The sequence below is a fragment of the Lipophrys pholis genome (genome assembly GCF_963383615.2).
Source record: "Lipophrys pholis genome assembly, chromosome: 22".
Lineage (NCBI taxonomy): Eukaryota > Metazoa > Chordata > Actinopteri > Blenniiformes > Blenniidae > Lipophrys > Lipophrys pholis.
The window spans coordinates 6,972,124-6,984,285 of record NC_137644.1 but is presented as its reverse complement, the minus strand read 5'-3'; the positions used below and the strand labels follow the sequence as shown (position 1 = coordinate 6,984,285).

At 41.1% G+C, this 12,162-nt stretch overlaps 1 protein-coding gene across 1 annotated transcript in view; it reads right to left on the bottom strand.

Annotated features, from left to right (window-relative positions):
* Nucleotides 1-12,162, bottom strand: part of syt1a (synaptotagmin Ia) — a gene marked incomplete at its 3' end in the record, with an annotated part of 197,113 nt that overhangs the window by 1,535 nt on the left and 183,416 nt on the right. The window contains exon 10 of the mRNA XM_080491799.1: nucleotides 2,902-3,035. Within this exon, the coding sequence (XP_080347925.1) occupies nucleotides 2,902-3,035 (134 nt within the window). The remainder of the gene's footprint in view (nucleotides 1-2,901; nucleotides 3,036-12,162) is intronic.

Genomic DNA, 12,162 nt, shown 5'->3' with positions numbered 1-12,162 from the left:
CCATTGAGCCTTGTTTACACGACGTCTCAAGTGAAAATGCTTTTTTTTTTTTTTGCGTTTTCTTTTCAGTAAAGTTTAATGTTTCCATGGAAATGTTTTAAAAACGATGTCGTTGGCACGTTGGGCTACTAGTTGCTCGGATGTGACTTTTAGTCTGGAAAATACAATAATCAAATCGTCAAAACACGTAACCATAAGTCCTTCTTTATGTCTATATTTGCTCACAAAGCTAATTAGTATAATGTTTTTTTCACATACTTGAGAAATTAGATTATAATTCTGACATTTTAATCAGGGGCAGTGAACTGGTGTTAAAGTATTATAAACAGAACTAATATTATGAGTGTTTTCTTTTAAACTGTACTTTTAATTGATTATTTCTTTATACTGATAATTAAGTAGAAATTCAAGCAGAAATTCAGTTTGAATACAAACATTTATTACGCTTTCCACCTCTGAGATATTTAAGTATCTTTTCAGTCGTGTAATCCATGAGTCGAAGAAATTACTTTTTCAGGCCGACTTCAACTTAAATTAGCTCTAAAAGCTGAGCTGATATTGGAGTTTAAGTTCTGTCAGTGAAAAATAAAGTCAGCGGTGCCAGAGGAACCTCACAGCTAATAGTGTGCATGCTTTGGAAGAGCAATTACACAAACAGTTTGGAATTCCCACGCAACCTCTGAGACAATTAAAATCTTTTCTCCGTTCGTTAAGAGAAAAGGTCCGAAGGTCAAGTTTAACTCCAATCCAACCCGGCGCTTCAGCTAATAAGAGCAGTTCATGTGAAGCTTTCCAGAGGCAGCCTGTATAATGTGTGGTGGATGTTAAACGGAGGAGAAAATGAGGTTTCGGGGAAATCGATTAAAGAATTTAACTGTATTAACTAAAAGTGCAGCGGGAGACGAAATGTGTGATGAAATCAAATGCGTTAAAGTCAGAAGTTCATAAAGACAAAGGGATTCATTAATTAGACACAACAACCTCCAAGCTCGCCGGTGATTGGCACAGTTAAAACGTTTAAGGCTGTTGATGAGTTGATCAGTTCAGCCGATAAGCCATAAACAGCCACGTAACCTCACTGTAGCAGCATTAGCAGCACAGCGGCTAAAATGTCAGGAAATATTTCAAGGTAGAACGATAAAACTTGGAATATCTACAATGTTAGAGTTTAAAGCAGTGGAAGAATCAGCTTCAATCAATACAACCAGTTTGACATCACATCTAAAAGGTAAACACACACCAGAGTGTGAAGGGTTCACTTGTGGATCCGCGTTCAGTAAATGCCTCATGGACAGGACATGATCAACGACTCAGGGATAAACAAGGAACAAGTTTGTGTCATTTTATATTCCACAAACACTCTGCAGGTCAATAGACAAAGAAAATGTGAGCACGGGATCGGCAAAGCATCGTAATCTTCCAATACTTAAAGGAAACTGGATCAGGAGATCCAGACATAGAATAAAAGCCTTTTTAACCAAATTAAACAGTTTCACCTAAAAGTGCAGAGGGAGATAAAACCGTGGAGACAAAAAAGTGTGGTAGAAGTGTCTACAACTCATTTATAATGGACTGTGTTCCAGTCCAAGTCTTAAAACTCTTCCAGTGATGATGAAAATGGTTTATCGGTACAAAAGCCTCAATGCTAACGTCTGTCTGTTTAAAATGAATGAAATTGGGCGAGAAAGTTTAAAACTCACAGTGGAATAATTCCTATTGAACTGTTAAAACTGAATCAGCGGTGTCGGCTGGCAAGAGGCTCCAATCCAACCGCCAAACCCAGAAAATGGTAAAAATTCAAAGAAAACATTTCTTCAGAGTCGTGGACACGACAAGACACGACACGACACGACACGACACGACACGACACGACACTGAGTCCCGAGCTGAGATATCGGTGATGCTGCCAGGAAAGCGAGCTGCCTTGGTGCAATGGAACGAGCTTCAAAGCCATGCTGTCAGGGGGAGTTTGTAAAAAACACCCATAATGTACCTATAGAGCAAGTTTTCAGACATTTCACTGTATTTTTAACAGAATGTGTCATTACAATTAGCTTTATGTTGATATTGTTGTTTTTTGGGGCAGAAATTGTTTTATTTTTGCAAAGATATTGACATTTTCTGCGTCACAACAAAGAAAAACTTTAGTTGAAGTTTAAAGGATGTCATTGCAGTATTTTACCGGTCCGGCCCACCCAAGATGAAAGAGGGTTGTACGTGGCCCCTGAAATAAAATGAGTTTGACACCCTTGATCTAGATTTCAGCCCTAAGAGGAGGAAAATAGATGTAGTTTATTAGTTAGCGCCGCTTGTGTTCTCGGTTGTATCAGATTAACTGAATCCGAGGTACTGAACCTTTCATTTGTGATCTACAACAGGATTAATCAATTTAACTCAATTACTGCGTCTCTTGAAGAGATAATCCTGTTTGAAGCTCCTCCTTTCTGACTCAATGCATTTTCCTCATGAAAATATTCATATTCTTTGACTGTGAATTGGAGATAAAACGGCCCGTACCGGAACAGTTCCTGTAAATAGTTGCTCGAATTGAGCTGAGTGATGATCTGCATGGTAATGATTGTCAGACATGCTCTAAATAACACCGAGGTACATTCTGCAGGCAATAACAAAGTGCAGAGAATCACATCCAGCGAGCAATTGCCTTGTCAAATTGCAAAACCAAGGCTGATTTAAACTGAAGTGCCTTTGATTATACTGTTACGATGAAAAGCCTCTAAACTGATTATTTGGTAAATGAGCTCCCACTTATCAATTGCTTATATGCAGCCGAATGTTCGCCGCCGGGTTTTCATAGTACAATTTCTGCCGACAATGAAGCGCGTGGCTGCGAGGGGAAGAACATGAGCTTTGAGAAGGCTTAGTAAACGGATGAAAGCGTACCTGGATTTGTTCAAAGGGGACTTCAAAGCTAAAGGACTCGTTGTAGTAAGGGTTGAGGGTGTTCTTCTTGATTGTCGTCTTCTTCTTCTTCAGCCTCTTGCCGTTTTGCATCAGGTGGATCTTCGCATATGGATCTAGGAACAAAGACAGGAAACCAAACTGGATTTAGGATTTGAAATCCAGATTCGAGGTTTAGTCCTGGCCTTTGGAGTCAGTATAAAACGGGTGAATGTTCGCAGTTCCTGCAAATGAAAAGTAACTTTTAAAAGAACATTATCATCTTATTTATTTCTTCTTTATTTAACCAGGCAGGTCAATTCAGAAGCAGTTGTCATTTACACAAAGAAAAGTGAAGAAACAAATATATTCAAATAGTACATACAATAAAACAGTGTCACACAACATTTAAAATAAATAAAGTAGTGTTTACAGTGATGATGATTTTGCTGGTGTCAGTGAAGCGCGACGATGTTTCTGAACAAGAAGGAAGAACGTCCTCGAAACACAACAAATGTACGTTTCAAAAACCCACCTGCCCGAGAGGACAAAGAAAAAATACATCTGCAAACAAAAGTCATTGGCCAGCTGGGGAAATGACTCACAACAATAACGTTTATACGACAACGTTTCAAATGAATTGAATCATTTTGCCGTTTTCGTTCCAGTAACGTTTTGCGTTTACACGGCAACGTCTTGAAAATTATGCCAGCATGTGCAGGAGAACTATTTGCTGCAACTGTGGTGCACATGTGCAGTGCAGCGTCTCAGAAAAGTTGTGTTTTCCGCCGTCTACACAGTGACGGAGTTCAGCAGCCGTGAATCACATCGTGCTGTACATGAATCAAATAAACTCTTCCTGGTATATTGAACACACACCTGTCAGACTCATTCCTCGATGCGTCCTGTTGGTAGATCAACTTCCACAGGTGTGAATATTACATTTGTGCACTTTTTGAATGTGGAAATCTTTCACAGATTAGAATATCGCCAGTTAATTCTTCCTGCTTGTGTTCTTTCAGAATGGAAGAACACCAGATCAGGCTCCAAAGCAGGTGCTCTAAAATGCAGCCATCGCAGCGCTTTGTGTTTACATCGCTGGTTAACCTTCTCCACTCGAGAGCCTCATTGTCGTCTGTCCGAACACGTCATCAAGGGCCCCGCGAGTGGTCTGCGTCGCCGTCCTCACACACTCACTCTCCGGCAATCAGGTGGAGAGCGCATCTGAAGACTTCAAACCGCCCGTCCCTTTTCATTTACGACCCGGCGCCACTCGTCCTGATTTGTTTACCTTCTTCACGTTGTAATCAAATGGAGGGGAAATGAGTTACATCTCCATTTGGGTTCAAGGGGGAGAAAAGTCACAAGAAACGCTTGAGTTTTCTTTAACTTTGATGTGTTCACAGGGAATAGATGAACCAGCGCATTTACACAAGATCCTAATGAACTTTAAGCAGCTGAGGAATCTAATAACCTCCAGTGTAATTTACATGGTTACAGCAATTCAACTCTCTTCATTCACATTTTCTCCTCGTTACAAACATTCCTCTCCTGCATTTGGCTGCTTTTTGTTCATTTGAACAGTGAGAGTTATTATAGTCATTTATCTTAATACAGAACTATGATGAATGGACGCCACTTCATGGTGATAGCTGCACATGGTTGAGGATAACTTGGCGTTCACTGTGTTGCTCACACATGGATAGGACTCTGGTTCAATGTGAATCAATGAAGTGTCCCTGAACACCACGTTGCTCCGTACAATCACTTTTTTCATTATACACTCAATTTGACCTATTTGACACGAGCTCCATTGCATTTCCCTTCATGCAATAATAATTTTTTTTCTGAGGATCTAAGGATTTTCAATAAAATATACATTTCGTATTTTTTTGGCAAACATGTTGATTATTGCTGTGCAAGAAAATATATATAGATATATATATAGCATCAGCGTCCTCATTGAGAACCCATTTAAATGCCAACGTTACGACTGTAATAATGCTGCTTAGTATTCCGATATTTGAATACAAGCTACAGGGAATACATAAATGAGGAAAAGCACTTCATTTATCATTTAGGATGGCACAAACAAAACTGAAAGACGCTAATGAAGCAGTCTGTGGATCACATTACTCCAACACCCGAACCTCAGCCTCACAATCGGAGTCATAATTAGCTGCTGCTCTGATAATCTGGATTTATCTCTAGATCCCAAACGCACAGTCTTTATGAAGCTTTCTGAGACGTGAGAGCTGCTGTGACGCCCAAAAAGACAACATGAATCATGGACGGATTCTTAAAAAAACTAAACAAACAAAACAAAAACACTGAACAAGCTTAGCTTTTTAAGCTTTTATCCAATTTAAGGGGAGATGAGGACCTGAAGGCAGAGCACATCCAGCACAGCTGAGTGTAGCACATACGGAGGTTGAGGGAGGAAGCAGACAAATAAATAGAGCAGTGAAATGGTAGAAGGCTCCTAATGGAGTGGTTGTCCATTATTCCTCTCTTTGAGAAGCTCCTCCAGCCTCTGAATATTTTACACTGCACTTTCCACAAGTTACACTGCGAGTCTTTACACATGATGCATTTGCATCATAATGAAAACAGAGTAATCACGTAATTATAATAACTGAAATGAAATAATAAAAAATATTTTTTTATGCATGTGCAGAGGTAAAAAACAAACAAACAAATAAATCAGATAAACGGGTACACATGCACCAAGACAGGGATTTCAATCTGTGTTACGTTAGTGTGGTTAATATTTATAGTGTTTTGTTCTGTCTGTGTGGTTTCCATACAAAAACAACCAAAAAGCGCCCACTAATGACATAACATGCGAATTACATCGTTTTCAGTGTTTCTGCCATTTTGTGCAAACGGACGTCGTTTTGAAATGGTTGCTCTGTCACCGCAAAACTTTTCTGAAACAAACATGCAAACACGATGCGTTTTCACCTGAAACGTTGTCGTGCAAACGGGACCTCAACTTCAACAGGCTCAGTTTCTCCTTCTTCTTATTTGCTTTTACAAACGTGACGTGTAAAACGATTTAAAACCTTACAAAACCTTTTATCATACATTATTTACTTCATTTTTCTTTAACTTCATGTCCCAAACTTCTGAATTTCTTTGATTCATTCCACTGAAACATCAACGGTACTCTTTCTTTCTTGTCGGGATTTTTCAATAATTAATTCGTAAAGTTAAGATTTCTGGCAACTTTTAGAACTGAATTCATGCTCGAGGCTTTGAAACCCTTAGAATCACAGTTATATATTAAGACTTATCATATATTTCAAATTGAAAACATCTCATTTGGTCTGCTTGTATCACCCAGAGAGCTCAACAGATCTTAATAATAGTAGTAGCAACAACAACAACAACAATAATACCAATAATGTCTAAAGCTCAGATGGTGCGAAAAGACCCTCATTTAAGTAATATAGTAAATAATTACATTTGTCCTTTCTCCTCAGAAGAGGGAAAACAAGCTGTAGCTTTTAATAAAGCCCAGAGAAAAGTCCAAAGCGACGCTCTCACCGCTGTGGGAGGGATGAGGATTAACAGTCAGTCAGTTGTAATGCTCTCTGTTATTGCACATGGCTTCATATATTATTATAATGCTGCAGCAGTGATGGCTACGGCCTCCTTTGTTGGTAACTGTGCCTGAGAAAACACAATACAACAACAGCTGAATGGGATTATGCAAGATAACCCAACCTTACGCCAGAAAAAAGGGAAAGAAAGCACCTGTGGTGCCACATCAGTGCTATCCAGATGCCCTTATCTTCCCAGCCAGCAGATGAGAGTTTGGCAATATTGAGTTTTGGGAGGCTCGCCGTACCTCATATCCGGCCCATTTTAAAGTCTCATCCCAGACGGATGTAATCTCTCCCATTTTACGGATGAATAGCTGCGCTGGCGATGCGAGAGGGCTTCCTCTCACGTATGTGTTCGGCAACAGAGGCCCGTCTCCGCTCTCCTGAAGGTTACTCATCTGAGTCCTGGATCTCGGCCGCAGCTTTATGAGGCGGCGCGGTATCAGTGGTCCACGTTTTCCCCCTCGACCTGACGGCTCGGATGCAGGTTTGTGGACGAGGTGATGGACAGCTGAGTTTTGGATAGTATTGGATAATTTTCGACAAATTCTCAGCCGTGTCCTAGTTTGATTACTTTGGTAAGGATAGCATCATTTGAAGACGAAGATATAACACATAAAGCACCCCAAAAAGACAGACAATTAGTTTTTTCCACAAATATTGCAGAGTCCATGGAGAGTGACTGCTGTGGGCTGCTAGCAGAGGGTTTGCCAAATGAACACCGATACAAACAGGGTTAAATATAGCCCGGCTGTCATCTTAGCTTTCCTCGCATCATTTTGGATTTGCCATGGTGGGTGCACCCAGGGGTGACTGTCGGTTCAGTTTTACACTCTCATATCAGCTGTGAATCACTGGCATCGCACGCAAACACGAGTGTTTGCAGCAGGAAAAGTCCTTTCTGAGGTGCAGACCCATGAAAATCACCTCCATGAAATTTCACTGAGGCTTTTCTGATGTGTTGCTGCCTTGTTTGCACAATGAAAATTTGAGTCTGGCAATAGTTTGGGAATACCCGGGCCAGGTGGTGGGCTTCATGGTTCCAGTCTGGACTTCAGATGTAATTTCAAAGAGGTGTGAAACTCAGGATGGGTTTTTGGTACAAAAGTGACAATGAAGAGGCAGAGAACAAAGTGCAGGAACAATATGTGACGGTGGACGGCTATGGGTTTAGGGAGGGATTGTGGGATGAAGGTTGTGGAGTGAGAGAGGGATGATTGTGGGGTGATGCCACAATATTTGTGGGTTCAGGGAGGGACAATATGGGAAGGGGGTAGGGATGGGAAATGACACGATTTTTCCGATTCCGATTCCATTTTCAATTCTGTTTAACAATTCAATTCTTTATCGATTCTCTTATCAATTTTTTTATAATTTTTTTTTTTTTTAAAGGAAAATTAACAGGTAGATTAGTAGGGGTGGGAAGATTTTATCAATTCTCCTCATGATTCCTGAGTATTTTTTGAGGGGAAAAAAAGTAGTTTTACAGTCTTCTGCACCAAAAGGAACAATTTTACTTTTACAAAACATGAAACTTGAATTATAATTTTTCCCTTAAAAAAGAACAGTGAAATGTGTATTTGCCTTCATTGGATGCCCCCGGGAATTTATACTTCTTCAAATTTTGCGCTGTTGACAAGTTAACCCTCTCTGGCAGGTTGGAGACTGGAGAGAGAATGCGTTCTCTCGGTCTGCAGGGAATGCTGTGTTTTCATATTGTGTTGGTGCTTTTTTTGAGGGGATTTTCAACACAGAATGATCTAATACATAGACATAAAGTAGTTATCCTCTACTAGATTGTGTATGTCTACACAGTAGACATACTTTAGTAGATCGTTTACTACTGTATATGGTCATAGACATACACACTAGACGCCTCACCGACTGGCAGGAACGTCCGCCATCTTGTGAGGGGCATTTGTCTTCAGCAACGATACCGCATCACTGTTCTGCTTTTGGTTGTACAAACAGACAAAATAAGGACAATCGACTGCGTGGGTTTACCTTCCACATGTAGGAAAAACATATTTTTTGTTGTTGTCGTTGTGTTTAGCTCATATAACATTAACTTGGGACATAGATGAGCTGGAGCCGTGGGAAATGCTCTCTATTCCCTGGCTTAAGCTCGCCCTCCAACAACAACAACAATATCAACGTCTATTCGGTTCATCTAACGGAGGCTATTTTAGTTGCAGTGTGTAGAATATTACATTTCAAAAGAACTCAGTTGCTCAGAACCAGTCAGTGTACTGTTCCCCGCCTGTTACAGCAGGAGAACCTCAGCCTGATCCCAGTAGGAAGTACTATCTGGCTGTGCTCAAACAGCTGTGAGCAACATGTCACACGTCACTCCTTTTAGACATACTGACATGTACACAAACATTATTATTGTATTATATTATTATATATTAGATATATTGATTAGGATAGCAGACCAATTGATTGCACGTTGCACAAGCAATAAATTAAAGTGAAAACACAGGACTCTGAATAAGTAAATCCTTTTTTTCTCACTAGGACCACTCCTATGCACTGTCCACATGTCCTGATGCTTTGAAAGCCAGAATCAGTGAAGCCATGGCCGAGGTGGAGAGTCTGAGAAGAGAGAAGAGGAATGCCAAAGATGGAGAACGGAGGGCAAAGAGCACAGTGTGTGGTCTTCTGGAGGAACCGAGAGTAAAAAATATAATAAATGAAGAGCTGAAAGAGAATATGACATAATAAAGTAATAATAGGTAAATGTGTAACAATAAATATGTAATAGGTAAATATGTAACAATTATTTTTTATGTAATATTAAAGGTAAATATGTAAAAATAAATGAAAGTATAATAGGTAAATATGTTACTGTGTGTAAATATGTTAAAAAAAAATCTGTTCCACAAAAAATGTTATAACTTGTGCCCTAATGTACATGTTCATTGTACATAAATGTCACATTGTGTGTAAATAAACACTTTTGCATATTTTTGTCAAGGGCCACATCATGTTGCTGCTCTAAAATTAGAGTACAGCAGTACCAATGTCCAATTTGCAAACAATACTTTCTATGAGTATGCTACATTAAATAAATAAATGAATTTTTTTTTTTATTTAATATATTAAAAATGAAAGCAATGATTCTTCACAGCCATGTAAATGTAAATTTGCGTGGTTTTCTTCAGAAAACACATCGCTGTCACATAGACTTGTTTAGGATGATGGGTCAGACTTGCCACTCACAATATGGCGGCCGCTCTGACGTATCGAAGCGGTGGGTGGACACAGGCTGCACGGCGTCTAGTGTATATGTCTATGGTATATGGTGTGAAAACTAATGGCTCACACATATAGTGAAGATGTACTAGCATATGTCTAAGCTGTCGGCACGTTGGAGCAGACGTTCACTACACGGGACAGATTGACGGCAGAGTTAATTTATTAAAAGTCCCTCATTAGTCCTCAGACAGGACATTTCTTCTCAATGCAGCACTCTGGGGAGGTGATGGAGGCCGGGGGTGTAGCTCACGGAGTCACGGTGCAGGTTGTTTTGACTATCGGAGTAAACCAGAGTACCGGAGGACAACCAGCACACGGAGAGAGAACATGAAAACTCCACACAGAAAAGCTCCTGCTGGGATTTGCACCGAGACTTTTCTTTTTTAACGGGGACCTTCTGGCTGTGAGGTGAGAGGCTGTGGACTCTGTGGATTCAGGACGTGGTGAGTGAACTAGTATTAACGTATCGTATTATTTTGTCGTTTATCGTCTCCCACTTTAGACCTTCTTCCTCTCCATGTTTTCTCCTGGTTGAAGGAGGTCTGCGTCGAAGTGTGTGATTGGAAAATTTATTTTTAAGAAGAATCAAACACATTTAAGGTGGACGATTCCGATGGAATTGATCAATTGGAACCGGTTGTAAGTCAGAACCGGTTTTCAATTCCCATCCCTAGTAGGGAGACAGCGGGATGTTTGTGGGGTGAGATAGAGGATTGATGAATGATTATGGGTTGCGGGGGTGGTTGTGAAGTGAGGGAGTATTTGTTGTGGGGCGAGATAAAGAATGATTGTGGGCTTGAGGGAGGGATTGTTGTGGGTGAAGGAGGGATTGTTGTGGGTGAGAGAGGGGTGGTTGTGAAGTGAGATACAGGGACAGATGTGGGGTAAGTGAAGGATGGCTGTGAGGGGACGGAGGGATGAATATGGAGCGAGGGGGGGATAGTTGTGGGGTGAAGGGAGGATCGTCGTGGGATGGAGGTGGGAAATATGTTGGGGAGAGAGAGAGGTGATTGTGGGGTGAGATAAACAAATGGTCATGGGGTGAGATAAAAGAATGATTGTGGGGTGAAGGAGGGATCGTCGTGGGGAGAGGGTGGGATACATGTTGGGTGAGAGAGGGATGATTGTGGGGTGAGAGAGGGATGGTTGTGAAGAGAAGGAGGGATAATTGTGTGTATAAAGAGGAGTGTTGTGGGTTTAGGGGGTGTTGTGTGTTGGAGGGATGATTGTGAGTTTGGGAAGGTCAGTTGGACGAGGGAGGAATGGTTTTGTTCTTAACAAGGGATGGAGAACTTCTTTTCTTCTGTCTTTTTGTATGTAAAAACAATACACACTAACAAAAAAAAAACCCCACTTTAAAATACTTTTGTATTCTCACTCTCTGCATCTGAACATCATCCTAATGATGCCTCTTGCCCCAAGCTTCACCGACTGAGAAAACCTCTCAGCCTGACCAGCCGGGGGAGAAAAACAAATAAACCCTCCAGCAGTGCAGTTTGATAGTGAGCCGGAGCGCCGGGTCGGGGCAGTGGGGCTTCATTACCGCCGACACGGCGCCGGTGCGCTTTGATAACCTCCCCCACTGTCGGCCATTACCTGGTTATGTGTCGCCTCGCAGCCCTCTGGGACGCCTTCAGAGGCACAAAGAAGAGCGGGACAATGCACTTGCTCTGCCGCTGCCTCGGTAAGCCTGTGTGTCGCTCATACGCACTCACTTCCAGACACTTAGCCTTTGTGTTCGCCACACATCAGACACTGAGTCACCTTTGATACGGATGAACGAGAAGAGGTTGAAATACCACATAATGAACAACTTCAAACAGGCTTCATTCTTTTTACTCCATGTTACGGTTTTATTCAAGCAATTATTCAGGTGAATTAATAAACATCCTTTTCATTGCTCGTCATCAGCGGGACTTTTAGGACTTGTTTCCACGTTTTCAAGAGATATCGGCAAATGTTCGCTGTGGAAGCTGTTGGATTTAGTGAAACTTTTGGAAAACGAATTCCAGAGCACAACTCTTTCCTCTGTCTGCTTAATCATCCGGGGATTTAAATATGTACAAGGTCACTTATCTGCCTACCGCCTGCCATTCGCCGAGGCTACAGAGATAAACCAGGTTGCTGCTGCTGCCTTATTCAGGCCTGTTTGATATCATTTACCCAGAGACAGTGTAATCCAGCACCGGCTGATTATAAAATGCTGCTCATCACTTTATCTCATTCCACTTCTCTCTGTTGAAGGTACAAACTTCCAGAATTTCTCGGAATGCATTGAGTCTGAATACACCAGTTGTTTTCTGAACATTTCAAGTCAACTTTTCGATTCAATCAACAGTTATCAGTTATCAGAAACATCTCCACATGTTTGAGACACTGTCGTAGAAGACACCGTGCA